This window comes from Nomascus leucogenys, chromosome 7b (assembly GCF_006542625.1).
Source record: "Nomascus leucogenys isolate Asia chromosome 7b, Asia_NLE_v1, whole genome shotgun sequence".
Lineage (NCBI taxonomy): Eukaryota > Metazoa > Chordata > Mammalia > Primates > Hylobatidae > Nomascus > Nomascus leucogenys.
Genome location: NC_044387.1, coordinates 43,662,010 through 43,684,022, shown reverse-complemented (window position 1 = coordinate 43,684,022; position 22,013 = coordinate 43,662,010). Strand labels below are relative to the sequence as shown.

The 22,013-nt window shown below is 40.8% G+C and overlaps 1 protein-coding gene across 1 annotated transcript in view; it reads right to left on the bottom strand.

Annotated features, from left to right (window-relative positions):
* Positions 1 to 2,735: 2,735 nt before the first annotated feature.
* SNX18 (sorting nexin 18) overlaps positions 2,736 to 22,013 on the bottom strand; it is a 29,069-nt gene continuing 9,791 nt past the window's right edge. The window contains exon 2 of the mRNA XM_030815766.1: positions 2,736 to 6,123. Coding sequence (XP_030671626.1) covers positions 5,870 to 6,123 — 254 coding nt within the window. The 3' untranslated portion in view covers positions 2,736 to 5,869. The remainder of the gene's footprint in view (positions 6,124 to 22,013) is intronic.

Here is a 22,013-nt window from a genome sequence, read left to right as displayed (position 1 = left end):
GCTCCGCCTCCTGGGTTCACGCCATTCTCCTGCCTCAGCCTCCCCAGCAGCTGGGACTATAGGCACCCGCCACCACGCCCAGCAAATTTTTGTATTTTTAGTAGAGACAAGGTTTTACCATGTTAGCCAGGACACAAAGGGGATTCTATAGTTGGCCCTCAGGATCTGTGGGTTCCACATCTGTGGATCCAACCAATGGACGATTAAAAATATTCCAAAAATCCCTCAAACAATAAGAAATAACAATACAAAAAAATACAAATAAAAATATAATGGTGTAACAACTATTGACATAGCCTTGACATTGTATTAGGCATGACAAGGAATAAAGAGATGATTTGAAGTATACAGGAGAATGTGCATAGGTTGTATGCAAATATTATGCCATTCTATGACTTGAGCATCTATAGATTTTGGTATCTGCAGGGATTGGGGTGGTTGAGGGTGTCCTGGAACCAATGCCCTGCAGATACTGAGGGATGACTGCATAGCCCATTATAGATAAGAAAACTGACTCAGTTAAGTGAGACAGCACATGGTCACATGATGTTCAGGAATAGAACATTTATTAAGTATCTACTTCTAAAATTGTTATCATCTCCCATGGTTGTCACAGAGGGAGTATTGCAAAATGGTTAAGGCTTCACATGGTGGCTAATCTAATACTCTCAATAATTCAATACAATCTAAGTCAGTCAATCATACAATTGAGGAAACTGAGGGTCAGAGCTGGGTTAGTGAGTTGCCTGAGGTCAGAGAGTGGAGCAACTAGGATCTGACCCAGGTCTCTGGCTCCCAATTGCTGCCTTTCTCACTTATATGCTGGGTCAGCTCGCAGAGAAGCTCAACGACTCAGCAATTCCATCCTGAGAGCCATTTCCTGGAGTGACTGAAAATTTAAACCACTGCAAAAGTAAGGTCTGATGCATCTGGCCACTTCAAACTTAGAGATCAGTTCCAGGGTAGGCTGATGGGACACACAGCAACAAAATACCACACGCCTTGTTTTTAAGCTCCCTTGCAGGCGGCTTCACATGGACAATTGGTCTTGCCTTTGGCATGCTTCTGGTACAAGTCACCCAATGAAGTTGAAATGGCCTTTAAGACAGGCAGGCAGTTTGAGCAGCTCTGACACAGGGATGATAGGATTGAGACATCCTGGGATCAGGGCCAAGTGGGGAGGACTTGTGATCCCTGGAAAGGTTATAGCCATGAGCCAATCCCAGATTAACTTCCCCCACCTCAGAGGCCTGGCTTCCACTGCTGGGTTTTTCTGGTTTCCTGCCCACGGAGCCCTAGCACAGCAGCATCCCTCTATACGCTGCCTAGAAGTCTACCCCGCCACTCTTCAAACTCTCCAGAGCTTATTACTCAGCAAATTCTGTTGCTCTCACCTGAGTCCCACCTGTGACCAAGTGGTACTCATGAGTAACCCTGACTCTGACCAACTGGAGTTCAAACTTTTGACTTGTGGTTCTGCCAAGGCCATTGTTATGGCAACTGGAATGTGCTTCTATTGGCACTGCATGGAGGTGAAAGTTGGAGAGAAGGCAAAACAGTCAGTTTTGGACCCTTTCTCTCAGTCTTCATAACAATACTGGAAGGTAACATCTGGCACGCTTCCCAGTCTATGTAAGACTGCAGTCAGCCCTTCTGTTGAGAGACCAGGCAGAGCAGCACAGACTCTCACCTTTCCCAGCAGAAATGGGTGCAAACAGCAGATTCTGGGAAGTTCCCTTTGTACTTCTGTGCCCAGTGCCCAAAGAATGATGGAATCGCTACCATTCCAGGAGTGGAGACTTGGGAAGATGTTAGGGATTTCTGAAAAGCAGAGAAATCGCATTCAGTGTAATCTAGTTTAAAAATAATAGGCTTGAGCCAGATCCCAATTTGAATCTCGGCTCCATCATTTGGTTTGTGTGATCTTGGTCAAAAGAAACTAGACTTCACTGATCTCTTTAACTCATCTATAAACTAGAGATATTATCTTCCTCATAGGTTCATTGTGAGGATAACCAGATAAAGGTCATCTTAAGAGGTATCAGCCATGTCCTTTCTTCTCTTGCATACTTTTAAGTGTACCTCTGCTTCTCACAGCCTCCCCAAACCATACGTGATTTGTCCAGATGTCCATCACTGGTCCAAGTATATTTGTGAACTAAAAGATGGCTAGGCCATTTTAGACATTACAAGATGCTAAGAAAGGCAGGCCAGGAGAAAAAATATATATATGTAAAACAAATCTGTAAAGATAAGCAGATACAGGACTACAAAGCCCCACAAAGAGGGCAAGCTTTGCCAAATGGGACTTTGGCCCCTTGCAAGATACGCCAGGTCCCGCAGCCATTCTATTTTGGTTTATGTGTGTTGGAGTTCACCTATTTATGGCAACCAACAGACAGTATGTCAAGTACTTTACTTAAGCACCTGCTTCTGTCTCAGGTGTTGGACTCATGGGAGCTATTATTTCAAAACCTCTCACTCACAACTTACTGCTATGTGCCTAATTCCTGATGTCACTAATGTAAGCAGATACTCCGTGGGACTATCTGAATGACAACAGTTTTAAATTAATCAAATTAGCTACAGTGCTTGATGAATAATTTCTATGGTAACTACAGATGAAGCTCAAGACAGAGAACATGCTCTTCTATTTTTCTGTGTAATTCTTCACATGAAATAAATGCCTCCTTGATGAGTGGAGAAAAAATAATTATATTCCATTGAAGCTAAGAAATAAAGCAACCTGTTTATTTTTTAAAAAGATAAACATGGCTGATCTGCACTAATCATAACATTTTGAAGGAAATAAAACAATATTCAACATTTCTAGACTACAAATAAATAATACCCTGTTTTACTTATTCTGTTAACCAAAGATGAAGTTGGAAATGAGAAAATTGAATGCTTATGGACTTAAAGGTATCAGACATGGCATCTGATTTTTGGAAAATGAAGACATAAATGGAAAATGGCTATGGCAATGAACTTAAGAATGACATTTAAAAGTTTTTACACAAACTTTACATACTTGACAGACTAAAACATTTTTCAAGTCCTTAATTATGAGAACAGCAGCAAAATTTAAGACAATTAAAAATCGGCATTTAAGAATCTGCTGTATTATTGTGAATAAATGCAAAACAACCGTATCAGTGAAGCCTGGGAAAATCTCAGTTACTATAATATTCGTGCACTGGCTTTACGTTTCACTTTCAAATGCGTTCCCTCATTCTGGGTGCAACCTGGGTACCTTCAGATACAACAGCTTGGACGGGGAACGAGTTTACGACGCATGGCTGTAGAACCAGTCTCGCTGCATTACAGTTACAGCATATAAACAACTCTGTCTAATAAAAACAGTAAAACCAGGCTCAAGTGCACACCCTGTGTTACAAACACATCACATATCAGGATTATAAATCATAGAAATAAAGACAAATAATGGCATGAAGGGCATGATAGTTTATTTTTAAAAATTGTACCACACCGATCATGATGACCAGCATACACATGATAATGGCTTTCTCTTGGGTTTAACATTGCAGTAGTTTTGCATACTGCAATGTTTCAATAGGACCAAGAACGTTAGAGAATAAAGATCTTAGATGAAAATGAACACTAATAATTCTAGTGTCCTCCCCCATAGAATTAATGTAAATCCCTTATGAATCAGTGGCATTATAATGTTATGTGGTTATGAAGAATGAAATTTCTCTTAGAAGTAGGCAGCATGAATTTATACTTATATAACTTATACTTCCTTGTACTTTCATCTTTAGTTTTTATAATTTAAGCTATGTCCACCCTGGCTAAAGTACAATCATACAATATACCTCAGATAATTTCCATGCTACCATTGCACAAGTTTAGTGATTTTACTATTAAAAAAAAAAATCAAACCACCATCAAAATAAAGAGGCAAATAAAAGTAATTTTTAAATCATTTGAAAAGCATGGTGCTTATTTGTCCAATACAGACTCAAACTTAAATGCTATAGTTATAATTTCCAGACTTCTGCAAAATTAACATTTATATATACATATGGGTTTTGTTTATAGAACTGTATTTTGCAATCAACAAGTTTTAGAGACAATATATTTGGTTACAGTTCCACATATCTGTAGTAAAGACAAAGCCACATAACGTTCATGGATGTTAAATCTGGCTCTAAGTCACCTAAGGTACAAAATTTTGACCAAATATCAAAATGATAATCTGATCTTAAAAATACAACCCATATGAAACTACTTTTTAGAGAGTAAATGTGCTGTTCAGTAATTATTTCAGTAACCTTTTCTGAGTATCTGCAAACTGATCCTTTTCTTTAATCTCTGTGACTCACCAATATTTCAAAGTGACCTCTTCACTTCCATGTTACCATTTCAGTACCCAGGGATTTCTGAGGCAGCATAAGTTTGACTTCATAAAAACAGTAGATACTCTAACAGTGACAGTTTTTAAATCTGTAAACTCAATAATCACATTAGTTAGCTCAGCAACTATAAAAACATTGAGATTGGGGCATTGTAAGCCAGAATCTCTTTGTGCTTTTTAAATTAAGCTGCTTTTGAATCTTTTTGGTATTTATCAGCCATCTGTATTTCCCTTATAATAATAAAAGAATATATTTAAAATAAATTTTAAGGTTAACTGTCTTGGGGGGGGCTCATCAATACCTTTTTTTTTTTTTAAACATAGTATAAATCAATTATCTTTTTCCTCCAGTATTTGGAATAGCAAAAATTATTTCTGGTCCCTCCTTAGATCAATCAACACCACTTTTCATGACATATTAACACTGAAATTTACAGACATCCCTGAAAAGTTTTTAAGTAAACGAGTGAATCACAGTGGAGTCTCAATCAGTTAACAGTATAGATCCATTTTTTTAAAAAAACTGAATATTAAAAAAGAAAATCTTCAAGCTAAAAACAAAAACAAAAACAAAACCCTCCTAAGAACTAAAGCCAAGTGTGTGTTGTCAATGATTCGATACTTTTATCCCCTGACTGATTTAGACTCCTCCTCCTCATGTTGTAAGACATGTTTGCTGAAATCTTCACGCCAAGCTTTTGGGACGCCTGGGTGAAGAGGCTATGCTACTGTTGCATCTAAGGGAATAGTGGCACCGTTTCTTCCCTAATAGACTTCATATCCAAAGATGAGCAATGAATCTCACTCCCCTGCATTCACCAGCATCTTATCAGGAGATAATACTTGCTGTGCAAATTGATGACAGTTGATCCTCCCACCCCACCCCACCCCACCCCCTACTGCCAATGAGGTTATCATCAGTTTGTCATTAGATGCACTGGCCTTTCACTCTTTCAATCAGAAAAGCTGTGGCTTACTTTAAAAAGGTGGGGAAGGGACGGGGAGAAATGAAAAACCAAGAGTCTAAAGGCACAAGGTCGCATAGCTGCTCTAGTTGGAGTTTGTAAACAGAGAATAGGTTGAATTTAGGTAATCCCAATCTATGAGAGTAAAAAGGCATCCACAGCAGGCTTTTATCCAGCCAGCTTCTTTGAGACCCTTCATGGGTTTTGAGGTCTACAAAGTATGCACTAAAATACCCATACTTCAAAAAGCAATAAGGCAAATAGTATAATCATTATTCCAAAAGTTACAATGGTAGTGTAGGCATACATAGTATAATTTAGTTACAATGTGTGGTACTGTTTCTATTATATAACCATATTAACTGTTTATTTCCTGCATAATTATAAATTCAGCTGGGTTTCAGATGAATACAAAACCGTCCTTGTACCACCACTGATAGTTGGCAATAGCTCTTTGACAGCAGTTTTTATTCTGCTGTAGAAATTATCCTTGAACTGAAAAAGTCCACAATCCAACGTCCAGTCATTAAACACTATCATATTTGTGAAGAGCTTCTTCCAACTTCTGGGTAACTTTTTGGAAAAATATTATTTGTTGTTGTAAGAAATGCTGCATCTGTGATTTAAAGTCTCTTACTCGAATTTGATGGAAGTGGTGAATTTCAGCCAAAGTGGCAAAAGAAATAGTGTTACAGCGATCCTGAATGCCGTCAGCCTTCTGCACCTCCATCTTCCCTTCCTCCACGTGTCGCCTACTCTCCTTGACTTTGGTAAGAGCTCCTGTAGTTAAAAATAACAATTAATTAAAAACCTATATATCCACATATCCCAAGGACATAACTACATATTAAACAGAATCTTGGGCATTATAAATAGTTGCCCAAACTACTTTCAGTACCTTTGAAATTTAAAGTGAGGACCATAATTACTCATTTTAAAAAAAGAAGGAATCCGGTAAAGTTTCTGAAAACACTCCCTTTGTTAAAATTTCTCTTCAAAAACTAGTGTTTGTCACATTGACCAAGAATCTGTAGTATCTCATCTCTTCCAAGTAGAGATGCTATACATAACTGATAATAAACTGCAGGGAAATGTCCTTAAAAAGACACCACAAGAAACTGCAGTTTTCATATGCTCAAAAGGTGTGACATCATTATTTCCACATATATTAAGAGAATTATACTGTTTATAAAAACATCCCATAAAGGACCCAAACCCACTTCCTCAGAAAGTCTCACTAAATAATTAAGACTCTAGAACCAGTCTCTGAAACAAGTTAGTACCAACACAGGTTGTGTTTTGGAATCATGTCACAGTCGTGGAGGGTGCTTGGCAATGTTGCCAGTCTACAACTGGAGGTCACCCTCATGAGGGTTGGCCAAGCCCATTATCTTGTCATCCAGAGTAAACACCTAGCTGAAGTGCTCAGCACACAGAAAGTGCCTGGTGAAGGGGTGAATTGCGAACACATGTCTGATTCTGACCTCACGTTGCATCGGGAGACCCACACCTGGAGTACATGGGCTTTAGTAAGAATTTGCCCCTTTTTTGGGACCATAAGCATCGGTGAGTGTTAACTCTGCCCTAATGATGACTTAGGAATGATGCCAGCGGTTCCATAATCTCATGCCTAGAAGTATCAACAGAGGGTGTTGCAGGGGTGGGGGTGAAGGATTGGCCACTCCAGCAGGTGCCATACGAAGGCAGGCCCTCCCCTGGAAGCATAGTCATACAAAGACACGAAAGATTGAGGATGTTTAGGGGTAGGAAATAGGCTATTCCTGAGTTCTTGGGAATGAGTAATAATAAAGCTCAAATCACTTGAACAAAGCCAGCTTAAGAATTCAGATTTCCCGACTGTGCCTAGCACTCATTCCACCAAACCATACTGAAAGGCAAGACGGAACACAGAGACAAACAGCTAGAGTGCCTGGCTTGGCAGTCTGAGAACACAGTACCACTGAGGAGGGACCCAGGAACCTTGAGTAGGAGGAGGTACAGAAACCGAGAGACTTTGTTTCGGAAATGTTGTTTTGCCCAATGGTGAAACATACAAGGGAAGATGCCCTATTTCTAAATTTCTTCAAATCTCCTACAGAATAATATAATATTAAACAAAACCCTTAAAGGTAAAGCAGTATGCTTTTTTGGCATAGTTCGAAGACCTGAGAAATGAAAAAGCACCAACAGCAAATTTCATCCATATATATATATGTGCAGGTGTGCACACATGTACACATTTATTTTCATTGATTTATTCTAAATGAGACCTTTAAGTGAAAAGCAGCAAAGCCCTGAAACAAGAACACATGTACTGCAGGTGCACAGAGCACACATGCCCCACACCACTTCCACCTAACCCATGGCAGAGAAGTGCACTCTGCTAGACAGAGGAAGACCCCTGCCCCAGTTCTACTAAGAAGCCATCACTCTGAAAGTAGGGCCCTTTAAACATTTCTACTATGGCTGACAGTATCAGCAAAGCACTAAAATTTGCCTGCTTGAAGAGAAAGACATCTCCCCAACATAAAAAATTAATAATAATTTATTGCAAAACATTTATCTTTGTTATATTTGTACAGGTTTCACATTTCATATACAGAAATTGAAGTTGAAAAGTCCAGGAGGGCCGGGCGTGGTGGCTCACGCCTGTAATCCTAAGACTTTGGGAGGCTGAGGTGGGTGGATCACCTGAGGTCAGGAGATCGAGACCAGCCTGGCCAATATGGTGAAACCCTGTCTCTACTAAAAATAACAAAAATTAGCCGGGCGTGGTGGTGGGCACCTGTAATCCCAGCTACTCGGGAGGCTGGGGCAGGAGAATCGCTTGAAGCTGGAAGGCAGAGGTTGCAGTGAGCTGAGATTGCACCACTGCACTCTAGCCTGGGCAACAAGAGCGTAACTCTTGTCTCAAAAAAAGAGAGGGGGAAAAAAAAGAAAAGAAAAGAAAAGAAAAGACCAGGAAAATGTAACAGGTAAAACTAAAGGAAAAAAAAATTCGGAAAGACTGAGAATGTGTAGTGATAAAATACATGTTTTATAATGATAAAGAGAATAGGAAATTAAAAGAGAAAAATCTCAAGTGATTTGACTATATTTTCATCTGATTTCAATCCAAGGTACCGGAGGAAGCCATAGTCCCATGTTCAAATGCTAAGGACCGGTACCCAGGATCCTGCCCTGCTCAGATCCTGACCTGCGTAACAGTTGTTGCCTGTATTGGTAATATCCTGCAAGTATTACTTGCTCTAATTACTAGAGCCCGGCTTTTCATCATAGAGAACAGAGTCCAGCATAGAGAAGCTGTGAAACCTGGCCTTGAATTGGGTGAATGTCAACTAAGTTGCAGCTTGTCAAACTCCAAATTAGTTCACCATATTTTGACAAACTGCACTGTGTTATATAGAATTACAGATGTGCATCTGTAACAACCAATTTAAAAATCAACAGGTCCAGGGCTTGCCACGGTGGCTCATGCCTAAAATCCCAGCAATTTGGGAGGCTGAGGCAGGGGGACGGGTTGAGGTCAAGAGTTTGAGATCAGCCTGGGCAACATAGTGAAACCCCATCCCTATGAAAAATATAAAAAATCAGCCAGTCATGGCAGTGCAGGTCTATAGTCTCAGCTACTCAGGAGGCTGAGGTGGGAGGATCATCTAAGTCCGGGAGGTTGAGGCTGCAATGAGCTGTGATCACAGAGTAAAACCACATCTCAAAGAAAAAAAAAAAAAAAAAAGAACAAGTCTAAAGTTTTTACAACTTATTATATCAGCATACATTTTCCAAAGTCTCAGATACAGCAATGAGTATTAACAACATCTCTTTGAGGCCCCAGGATCTGCCAGCATGTAATACCTTCAAGCTTCCTAAGCATACATACTAAAGGAGCCAAGAAGAATTTGGGACTCATTTTTAGCCAGGTGTGGTGATGGGCACCTGTAATCCCAGGTACCCGGGAGGCTGAGGCAGGAGAATCACTTGAACCCAGGAGGTGGAGGTTGCAGTGAGCCGAGATCACACCATTGCACTCCAGCCCGGGCAACAAGAGCAAAACTCCATCTCAAAAAAACAAAACAAAACAACAAACAAAGAAAAAAACAAGAAAACAACAAAACAAAACAAAACAAAAACAAAGACTCATTTTTTTCCCAAGTACGAATTTATTAAGTGAATAACACAAAATGTTGCTGTTTTTAAAAGTCCCCAAAAGGTTGGGCTCCAGGGTGAGAATTTTAATGTGAACATTTATGCAAAGCCTGGCATGTACAGAGCACACTGATAGAACAGGGAGATTCAAAAAGGAGCCACACTGCAAAGCACCATCAGGGCAGGCACATTACCTGACGCAAAGTGAAACAGGTCCACGAAGCACACAATTCTGCATGGGAGTTGAATATGGCTTTCTCCAGGATAACATGTGACCAATGTGACAACGGAAGATGCTCAGAGGGCCTGCTACATGCCCAGCACTGCGCTATGGATGGTGGCAGGGTGGAGGGCAGGGAATAGAATATCTGAACAGTAAATGGTAGCTGCTAGAAATAGTAATAACATATGCTAGGCACTTTCCATCTACTGTTTCTAATCTTCACTACAACTTTACAACAGACATTACTCCTAGTCTTACTACAAGGAAATTGAGGAAGTTACTCAACATCTTTGAGCCTGACAGTCATCCAGGTAACCCAGCAGGAGGCTGAGATGGGATCTGAATGCATAACTGACTTCAAAGCAAGCACTACAACTATTTAGAAGAGAAACTGTTAGCCAGGCGTGGTGACGCACACCTGTACTCCCAGCTACTCAGGAGGCTGAGGCGGGAGAGTCCAGGAATTCCAGGCTGCAACGAGCTGTGACCACACCACTGCACTCCAGCCTGTGTAATAAAGCGAGACCGTGTCTAAAAAATTAAAAAATCAACACTATATAAAATGGTAAATGAAGGTATTAAATAGCATACTTTAAATGTACAAATTTATAGAGTAAGGAGAGCTACGTGTAATCAAGGAAGATTATGTCTCCATAAAATTGTACCCACAAATGTAGAACAAGTTTTAAAACCAAAAATAACTTCCTTTAACTGAAATGTAACTAAATTGATTTTCTCCCAGATCCACCTTCAAAAGAAAGTTAAAAGATATTAGCAATAAAACAAGTTGATAGTAATATACTTAAAACAAATTAAAAATCGAGAGTTCCTGAATATATCCTGAATTGAAGCGAATGGCTGTTAATGTTCAGAATGACAACGCCAAGGGTTTTCCAACATCTGAAGCCAAATAAAAAAAGTTAACTCTCATAAAATACTTTGCAAAGTTTTAAAATATATACATCTTTTCCCAAGAAAGTAATTTGTTTTTTAAAAAATTCATCTCACAACTTTCCAATTAGTTTTTTCTGTATACCTTTTAACAAACAGTAAAGGTATCAGTGCTTTCCTCCCTATGAAAACGGTAAGCTAATTATGGAAGTCAATTGACTAGTTCTGACTAGAAGTAAACAGAAAAAAAAAAATGACATCTTTGAAACAGCTCAAGTGATCCATAGACAGAGAGCATGAGTGTTTAACACTTGGGGACTAACACACAGAACCACTTTCTGGGGTTCCCAGGAAGCTTCCCTCTACCCACCTCTGCCCACTGAGCTCCTCAGCTCTGAGTTCACTCAAAAAGAAAGTGGAAACACATTTTTCCAATAGAAACACTATTACAAGTGTTGGCTAGATGTGAGTGAAATGGTATTATTATTAGAAGTAGAATCTGGGTTTCGTTACAAATGATTGGGTTCTTACAGTTGATCTGACAGTGCTCAAACTGGGAATTATGTGTACATATTTTCAGCCTTCACAATTATCTTCATATTCCAAATTTTAAATATCACAAGAAAGGCAGAGAGCAAAATTTTCAGCGCTAGCATTTTGGAAGCGGAAACTACTGGGGCGGAGTTAGATCATCATAGACTTGCTACTTCTAGGATAGCTTTAGAAATTAAGTAATTTGTAGCTGCCTAAGAAACAACTGCAGAGGTACAATACAGCCAGCTGCAGAGCTGTAACAAAGTATGACAGCATTTTTTAAGCATTCTCTGCAGAGCTGTAACAAAGTATGAGAGCATTTTTTAAGCATTCTCACGGCTGTACTGCATTGTTTTTTAACCAAACCCGAGGAGTGTAAATGAAAACTAAAAATGTTGCCCAGAATCTAAATAACACAAGGACTACACACTTTTATGATGGAATCAATATGAAAACAGGCAATAGCATCAAAAGCTCTGCTTTTTAAGTGGCTAATTTAGGAGGCACATGCCCCCTTGCCAGCCCCCTCCCCTCATAAACATCATATTGCCACCACTCTGCTTTCAAAACAGAAGAGGGAAACGAAAGAATGGGGGAGCAATTATATAATGAAGTTTAAGGTCAAAAACATCACTGTTAGAACAAACAAAAGATCCCACAGTACTCATAGTTAGGGGAACAGCTTTAAGATGAAAGAAAATAAACAGGTGTAATCAGAGGGAAAAACATTTTCCAACGACAATGTCATGGTAAACTGAAACTGCTTCTTGGGCTAAACTAACAGACATTAGTTAGCTGCATCTGGAATAGCATGAGCATACTACGATTTCTTTATGAAAAGAAAGTGCGACTGCACATTAAATAGAGATTAAATAAGAGGCTGACAATACAGACCAGTGTGAATATACTCTTTAAAAAACCTAACAAGTAGTACCATTTCCAATTCAGAAGAAAACACTATTTATACATGAAGTAGTGCAGCCTCCCCAAGTTACATAACCGAAAAGAAATTTTCTTCTCTCTCTCTTTATTTAATTTAAATTGTAGAGACAAGGTTTCACCATGTTGTCCAGGCCAGTCTCCAACTTCTGAGCTCAAGTGATGCGCCTGTCTCAGCCTCCCAAACTGCTGGGATTATAAGCATAAGCTGCAGTGCCCAGCCTGAAAAATACATCTCAAAAGAAGACATTTATGCAGCCGACAGACACATGAAGAAATGCTCATCATCACTGGCCATCAGAGAAATGCAAATCAAAACCACAATGAGATACCATCTCACACCAGTTAGAATGGCGATCATTAGAAAATCAGGAAACAACAGGTGCTGGAGAGGATGTGGAGAAATAGAAACACTTTTACACTGTTGGTGGGACTGTAAACTAGTTCAACTATTGTGGAAGACAGTGTGGCAATTCCTCATAGGATCTAGAACTAGAAATACCATTTGACCCAGCCATCCCATTACTGGGTATATACCCAAAGGATTATAAATCATGCTGCTATAAAGACACATGCACACGTATGTTTATTGCGGCACTGTTCACAATAGCAAAGACTTGGAACCAATCCAAATGCCCATCAATGATAGACTGGATTAAGAAAATGTGGCACATATACACCATGGAATACTATGCAGCCATAAAAAATGATGAGTTCATGTCCTTTGTAGGGACATGGATGAAGCTGGAAACCATCATTCTGAGCAAACTATTGCAAGGACAGAAAACCAAACACCGCATGTTCTCACTCATAGGTGGGAATTGAACAATGAGAACACATGGACACAGGAAGGGGAACATCACACACCGGGGACTGTCATGGGGTTGGGGGAGGGGGGAGGGACAGCATTAGGAGATATGCCTAATGTCAATGACGAGTTAATGGGTGCAGCACACCAACATGGCGCATGTATACACATGTAACAAACCTGCACGCTGTGCACATGTACCCTAGAACTTAAAGTGTAATAAAAAAATGAATTTGAAGTACAGGAAAAATAATTATTTAAAGTGAGGCAATAGATTTCAACCACATCCCAATACAGTGATCCCGAACAGGCAAAAGGAGCCCAGAGTGCCCCCCAGGCTGAGCCTCCAACACACTGCAGCTATTTCTTCCTCAGGGGATCTCTGTGAAGGAGGCAGGAAGGATCCTAGAGTAAGCTCCTCCTAGAAAGGTTTACCTGTTGCGAGTGAAGTTTTGGTTGCGAGTTCAACTTAATTATTGAATTAGTTTGGTGGATTACTCGAATTCTTCCACAGGACAGAAAGTGCGCTCAGCAACTAATAACCCTGAGGTCTAATTCCTAAAGGAGAGGCAGGAGCCCAAGGGCCCCTTCCCACACTCTAGTCCTGGAGATGCCCTCTGGGGAAGGTGAGGCAGAGCTGCTTCCCAGGTGAGAAGGGCAGAGCTGGCTCTCAATTTTTTTTTTTTTTAATAAAGCTAAAAAAGGTCTTAGAAGAGTTTTTATACGAGTCTCTCCATTCTACAAACAAGAGGGTGAGCTACTTGTTCAAAGTCCCACACCTAATTCATGGCAAAGACCCCACCTCCACCTGCCTGCCAGCCCTGGCACGTCCCATTCTCCCTTCCAAGCAGGGAATCCTCATTCAGGAGACCTATTACCCTCTTTGTGGGCATAGATTGAGTGGATTAGTGTATTAAGGCCTGAGACGGAGACTTGACCCTACTACATTGTTGAAAAGGGTCCTTTCCTTTCTACGTTTTGAGAGTTAAAAGGAAAATTAAACCAATATTTTTACTTTGCTTTAGGATTTGTTATTAACAAAACCTCCTAGATTCCCACGCTGATTCTGTACCTGGAAAATTCCCAACAGGGCTCATTTTCATATCAGTGCAATTGCCCAAGCTCAGACAAAGGTACTTTGCCCCACTTCTCCATCACCAGTCCTAGCTCCAGAGAAATTGAATGTCCTAAATTCACTTCCATCCCCTCCTACCTTTTTTCTTTGTATCTAACCAATGTAAGCCATCTCGCAGTTCTAAAGGATGCTCAGGCTGAAAAGAGCAAAGCAAGAAATAACTATGTCTGTGTTTATAATACATATGTTCTCAATTTTAGAGGAATTATGTTACTCATGTTTGCAATGAATATAAAACAATGAAAACAAGAATTTAATCATGTGACAAGGTTCATTAATATTATCTTAAAAGGCTCAAATTTTTAAAAATCTTTTATAAATTATGAATTAGAAATCAGCACCATTTTCAAAAGCATCACAGTATTTACACAGCATGCCATTAAACTATTTCCATCAGTAAAAACTAACACTTAAGATTTCAATGCCAATTTTTTTCTAGAATGACAGTATGAGAGTAGTGAATCTCTCAAGTCATGTAGCCCATGAGCACATATTAAGAACACACTGCAAGCTGAAACTCAATCAGCACACTAGCAGATGCACTTGCACTGCACTAAACTTTTCTGTTCCGTGTTCCTCTGCTTCTCATTCGCAGGGAGAAACAACTTTCCTGGAAATTTCTGACCCATCAAAGTGAGATGGAAAAAAAACACAAAAAAGCAAATCTTCATACACTGTACTGCCTCAGGCATTTTAACCAGAACTTTCCTGGAAACTTCTGACCCATCAAAGTGAGACAGATGGGGAAAAAAAAAAAAAAGCAAACCCTCACACACTGTACCGCCTCAGCCATTTTAACCAGACAAGGCCCTGCCCTCCCTTTAAAGAAGCTGTCTGGCCTCCTTACCGTTTTCCCTCTTTCTGCCTGCCCCCAAACTGAGGTCCCCACAGGGCTTGCCATGGCTCCAAGAGCTCCCAGCCCAGCCCCATCCAGTTCTTGTACCTGAACTTTGCCTTCCTTTCCTCTATCCAATCTCTTATTCTCAGTATGTTTTGTCTCTTCTAAGACTAATTATACAAAAGGCCCAGTCACTAAGCAACAGGAATCCAAAGGCTACATTTTCTCCCTTTAAAAAAAAAGAAAAAAGAAAGCACCTTATTTAATTTTGAAATCATGAATGTGCCAAAAACATTAACTCGATTTCTGTCTTCCAGGGGCCCTTCCCCAGGAAACAGAAGCCATGGTGTACGGGAAAGAACAGGAGACAGGCTGAAGGGCAACAGGGACAGCTGCTTAGAAGTCACTCAAGACTGGACTCGGCCTGTTTTTCTTCATTCCCTGGCACACATAACATGCTGAAAGAAAATGCTAATTTGGTCAACATGGCCTATTGGGTTCTTATCCTCTCATTGCCGGGATCCACACCCTGGCCTTCCCTACTAACTCCCCATTAACTTCTTCCCCTCCCCTTTCCTTCCTCCCTGTTGGTCTCCACCTACTTGTTGATTACCCTTCCCCCTCTCTGCTCTAATATTTACTTTTTCATATTGTTTTGAGCAAAATGTCTCAAAAAGCAAAGGCCAGCATCCACTTAAAACAGAGAAGTAGGACAGCCGTCCAGCCACTCGATCATCAGAGAGAAGCGCCTGCACTGTGCACACCTGTGCTCTGCACTTCGCATGTCTCATTTTCTTCTCTTTAACCCTGAAATAAAAGTAATCATTGCCACCATTTTCAGAGGCAGAAAGTGAAACTCAGAGAAACTAAATAATTACACTCAGTGTCCAGCTGCATGTGAACCTGGGTCTGCCCAACTCAGGCAATTCCCTTGTATGTGGCCCAAGTGGGGATGCCCTACCCATGGCGATCGCAAAGCCCCATAGGTCGGCCTCAAAGCACAGCACACTACACCAGTACCCCACGCCTCCTAGGAACCTATGCCACCAACATAGGGATGAGCAACCCACAAACCACCTCCAGACCCTAAATACTATTCCTGCATGGATTCATACTAAGTAAGTTCCAGGTTTAGACCACATTAATAAACCCTGGAGGGTACAAAATTAATACTGAACTCAAGTCAGGGAAAGCAATTTTCTGCATGGACTAATGAAGGTCCCTAAAGCTAATAACTATCAAAATTCAAAGGTAATTTAAAAGTCACTTTTTAATTCATAAATATAATAAATGACAAAGAGAACTTCTGAACCATTTTGAAAACGAGGGAAAAGGATCAAGACAAGCATAGTCAACTGCAAAAAGAAAAAAACCTGGTCACTTGATGGAAAAAAAAAAATCACTTAAAGAATTCAGGCCTCTAAGCTTGATTTCATCCTGAAGATATCATTAGTCTGTTTCAGGTAAAAGCACTGTTATAATATTCTAATTAAGTAGTTCTTTTTTTTTTTTTTTTTGAGACGGAGTCTCGCTTTTTCACCCAGGCTGGAGTGCAGTGGCTCAATCTCGGCTCACTGCAAGCTCTGCCTCCCGGGTTCACGCCATTCTCCTGCCTCAGCCTCTCCGAGTAGCTGGGACTACAGGTGCCTGCCACCACACCCAGCTAATTTTTTGTATTTTTAGTAGAGACGGGGTTTCACCGTGGTCTCGATCTCCTGACCTCGTGATCCGCCCGCCTCGGCCTCCCAAAGTGCTGGGATTACAAGCGTGAGCCACCGCGCCCGGCCTTAAGTAGTTCTTATAGCTTCACTCAGCAATCACCTAATGTCTAAAGGCAGAATGACATTCAGTTTGAATACAAATATTCACTTGCGTATAAATACCTTAAAAGATGATTATTTTACTTACTATGCATATATAGTCATACAGTTCACCTCATTCCAAAAATGAAGAGAGAAATCACATGATTGTACCTCTTGTGGTTTATTTGTTATAACTGTTTCTTGCTGGTAATTTTATATACATAAAGGTTCTTGTGTTCCAGCCTATAATGAATATTAAACGCGTGATAAAATTACTAGGGTGATAGTTTCAGGAGAATTCTGAAAACACAGTGTCTTTATTTGAGAAGTGTTTTTGGGTATGTGGCAATGTTGATTTGCCTATAGCCAAGCAAATATAGATGAAGACTTTAAAATTTGAGAGTAAGAAAGAAAACCATGTATTGTTTCTTGAAGATCTGATACCCATAGAATCTTAATAAAATAAGGTAGACATACTGTCCTTGATAATGCTGACCATACAATGAAACTTGTAAAAAACTGACTTTGTAAAGTAAAACCTAGATAATGGTTCAAATTCAGAGAACACAAATTGGGGCCTGAGGTCTGCAGTGCCCAGTTCTTTAATTACCTGAGGCATGTGCAAAAAAAAAAAGCAACAATAGATATGTTTACAAGCTGCCAACACTTTCGACACGTGACATACAACAAGCATATCTGTACCAAAGAGTGAACTTGGAAAGTACCTTTAATGAAAGGTAAAACCTTATTTTCTTTTTTTCTAGAAAGATAAAGGGAGACCCAAGCCAAAATAAATCTAAATAGAAGCTGCTAAAATAAATCTAAACAGAAGTCCCTCTAGATGGGGCCAGGAAGAGAGTAAAGTGGCCCCTGCTCTTTAGGAGAGAAGCCAAGGCAAGGCAAGATAGGGCACACACGCAGAGCCAGGGCACTTATAGGACCCTGTCTGAGTGCACTGCAGTTCATGCTGGAGTCAGCAGAATATTTGCAAAGAATGCATTTCTTGTTTTCAAGTAATTTTCCAGTTTTTGTCTGAAATTGTAAACTCCATTGTCCCAGTTGCCACGTATGCCATGGTGGTACTGACTGGTGAGCAGCACAAGCACTCTTCGTTATCCTGAGTGCTGCTTCACATCCCTTCACGATCACGAGGCTGTGGAGACATTTCCTAACTCAGCTGTTTTAAATGTAAGGACACTCCTCAGTCCTGTGGTTTTCCCGCTGCCTCGCACTGGCAGGGCCCAGGTGTCTGGTGGCTTTGAGTCTTTACTCTGACCACATCCGGACATCCTTGTATGAAATCATAAATAACCAACTAAAGACAAAACAAAGCATCCAAAAATGTATCAAGTTTTAAAATATACGTGAAATACAAATCATAAAACGTGAAAATTTACAGATTATCCACACTAACATCTATCAGTATTTAGTTAAAAACGTCTTGCTGCAGACAATACGTGGCTTTGGTGAAAATCGCAAATGTCAACATAACTAAACACAATAAAAGGCCTGGAAAATAGGATTTTCTAAGACTCCTTCAGCCCCACTCCTTGTCTTTCCTTTTAGTCCTGCTCCTCTTCTCAGTCTGCCTACCTCTTCTATCACTGGCTTCACTACTTTCTACCACCCAAACTTAAAACCTCTAAGGTAACACTAGATTCCTCAGGAGAGCGAGCACCTCACCAGGTCCTGCCATGATACCTAGCAGGTGTCTCGAGTTCACCTGTTCCTTTCCAAAGCCAACTCTTCCCCTGGAGTACTCTAAGAGCCTCCTCATCTCTGCCCAACCAACAGGAGTAACTTCCAAAAGCCCTGCCTCAAGGAGCCAGGGTGCACCAGTGAAGGATGCCTCCAGGAACTTGCAGTTTAAATTTCTGTGGTTTGGCTGGGCAGGGTGACTCACACCTGTAATTCCAGCACTTCGGGAGGCCGAGATGGGTAGATCACCTGAGGTCAGGAGTTTGAGACCAGCCTGGCCAACATGGTGGAACCCCGTCTCTACTAAAAATACAAAAAATTAGCGAGGTGTGGTGGCAGGCACCTATAATCCCAGCTACTCAGGAGGCCAAGGCAGGAGAATCGCTTGAACCCAGGAGGTGGAGGTTACGGTGAGCTGAGATCACGCCACTGCACTCCAGCCTGGGCAACAAGGGCGAAACTCTATCTCAAAAAAAAAAAAAAAAAAAATTTCTGTGGTTCAGCTCCTGTCTGCAAAATGGGTATAAGAAGAGTATTTACCTCAGCTTTTTTGAGGTAAATACTTTTTTAAGCTCCTATGAAGCTTAGATAGATATAATGAATATAAAACACAAAGCACCATGCCTGGCACACAGGAAGTCTTCAAAACATGATAGCTATTTTGATTACGATTAAATGTCACTCTTTGGTTTGAAACCTTTAGTGGCTGCTGACTGGCTGTAGAATAAGTCAATTTTATAACAAGCATGTTATATATTGTAGCGTAAGAAGTACCAGTCTCAACTTAAGGCAGATAATGCACTCGAATTCTAGCTCTCCTCATTAGCTCTGTGAGCCTGGAAATCACTTAACTTCCCTGAGCCTCAGTTTTCACAGCCACCAAATGAGATGACACCACTTTGGGGGAGTTAAAAACTGCTGCATTCAATAGTGTCCCCCTAAAATCTACATGGAACCTTTGACTGTGACCTTTTTTGGAAACAGGGTCTCTGAATATGTAATTAGTTAAGGTAAGGTCATTCTAGGTTAGGGTGGGCCGTAAATCTAGGACAACGGGTGTCCTTAAGACACAGAACCAAGGGCTGCTGGCAACCACCAGAAGCTGGAGAGGCAAGGGAGGGGTCTCTCCTACAGCCTCTGAAGGGAGCATGGCACTGCCACACTGTCCTTCCAGACTTCTCGTCTCTAGAACTCTAAGAGAATCCATTTCTGTTGTTGTAAGTCACCCAGTTTGTAGGAATTTGTTACAGCAGCCACAGGAAACTAATACAATAGCCGATAATTAATGCCGAAAAAGATTTCTCAGCATCAGCTATTGAATTAATAACATAGTTACTCCATGTTACACACGAGGAAACAGAGGTTAAGAAGTGTGTGGCCCAAGGTCACACAGTGAAGCTGGCAGGAACTCAGACCCATCTGGTTTTAGCCCATGCTAACAACCACACTGCTGTCATACCCACTCCTGCATGGAATTAAGACAATGTATCGCTTCTGAATTTTCTAGTGGAAAAAAAAAAAAGGACATATATAAAATGCTTGCAATACTGCCTATCACATAGTAAGTACTCAATAAAGAATAGCCACACCCACTCCCCTAACCTGCTTGTCATCCAAGTCAAGGGTCAGCAAACATTTTCTTTAAGGGCCAGACAGTAAGCATTTTAGGCTTTGCAGGTCGAGGGGAAATTGAGGTTATTATGTAGGGACTTATAGAACCATTAAACACAGAATCATTTAAAAATACAAAAACCATTCTTAGCTCAAGCACTGTAACAAACAGGTGCCTGGATGAATCTGGCCCGTGGGCTGTAGTCTGCAGATCCCGCTCCAGGCCATCTCCAGGCATCTCTATTGGTGACCCAGAGCCTCTAATCTGCAGGCCATTTTGTACTTCTCCCTATCCCTTACCCCACTCTGCAGGCAAGCAGCCCTTTCTGTGTTCTCCTCCCACCCCCATGGACACTGCCCCCGATAGGATGTTATCACGTCTTGTCTGAATTACTGAATTACTCTCCATTTCACTTAAGCCCCAACCACGTTCTACACCTGCCATCAGGACCTGTCCATCTTAAGTGCAGGCCTGACCATGTCGGCACCCCATTTGATCTTCCATGTTTCCCCTATCACCTCCAACAGCAGCTGTAAACCCAGCAGCACATCAAAAGCATGTGAGGAGCTTTTCAAAGAACACCAATGTCTAGGCAGCACATACATTCCGATTCAGATCCAGGGTGGGGCCCCATTTTCTGCTGTATCCCCTCAGCGGCTGGTTCTGAGAGGTAGCCAAGACTGATCTCATATGGTTCGGCCCAGAATGCCCTTCCCCGACTCTGCCGGCTTGGCAAACTTCCACTTGTTTTCAAAACTTTTCTTAGACTGAGACTGGCAGAAGCCACCTCTGAACCTTCCCATCCACTGCTCATAATTACTCCTCCTTCTGTCCTATTTCACATCATGGTGCATGTCCACGACTGTGTGTCACACGGTACAGTGACAGCTCCTCACTTCAGTTCCCCTCACTGACCTGAGCACTGGGTACCTCACTTATCAATTACTGTATGCTTATCAAACCTATCCTAAAGCAGTTCAAGATCAGGAGTGTGCTTTCCACCTACATTCCTCCAAAAGTCACACTGTGACCATGTTTCAAAGGGGAAATTCAAATGCTGCCCACTCAAGCCTCTAACACAAACTGACAATTCCTCTCTATCCCCTGGACTCCCATGCACTGTCTTATTCACAGCACTAAGTTAAATCTACCTTTTATTTCAGTCCTCTGTGCACACATTCTACCTCCCTCATGGAACTGAGTGGGCCTTCCATGAGGGCAAGTACTTACTGCTCTACACATGAGCTCAGTGCTCCATGTGTATCCAAGTCAAGCAACAAGGTGAATGCATTATCTGGATCTTGTGCTCTGAATTAAGCAAACGAGACCCCAGTAAAAATGTTCTAACTAAAACTTAACTAATGAGGAAAACGTGTGTGTGTGTGTGTGTGTATGTGTGTGTATGCATGCGTAAGTTTAAACACCAAGAATCAATATAAAGTGAAATCATGAGGTATACAGTATTAATTCTCTGGCACTTTAAGCATTTTCAAACTTCCTCTCCCCTCCCCAATGAATTATGGAAAGTCATTTCATAAACACATAACTCTAAGACTTTCAAATCACTCACATGTTAATGACTTCATCCATAAAATACATCCAGATTCTATTTTTATTTCCTGTATACTTTTAGACTGTTATCCATCATCATATAAATGGAAAAACAAAAACATCTTATAAATCTATTTCAAGATCAACCAAGTAGCTACTGAGTGCCTACTTCATTAACTCAACAAGCATTCATTAAGTACTTGCTATGCATGTATAAAACAGTAGTTAACAGCTATACAACACAGGAACATAAAAACATCACCAACACACTAATAACTGAGCACTGCATAGACAATTATTCACAAAAGGACTACAATCCAAAGGAAGGGGACTAGACCTGAAGCTAGAAAGTGCTTGTGTTGGGGTAGGGAGACATGGAGCAGAATGCATGAGCCTGATCTACCTAAAAGGAGAAAACTCAAGTCCTAATTGTTGCTCTCCACCCCTGTTCTGACAATTCTTATTGTAGGCCAGGCCAAAATTGCAGAATCAC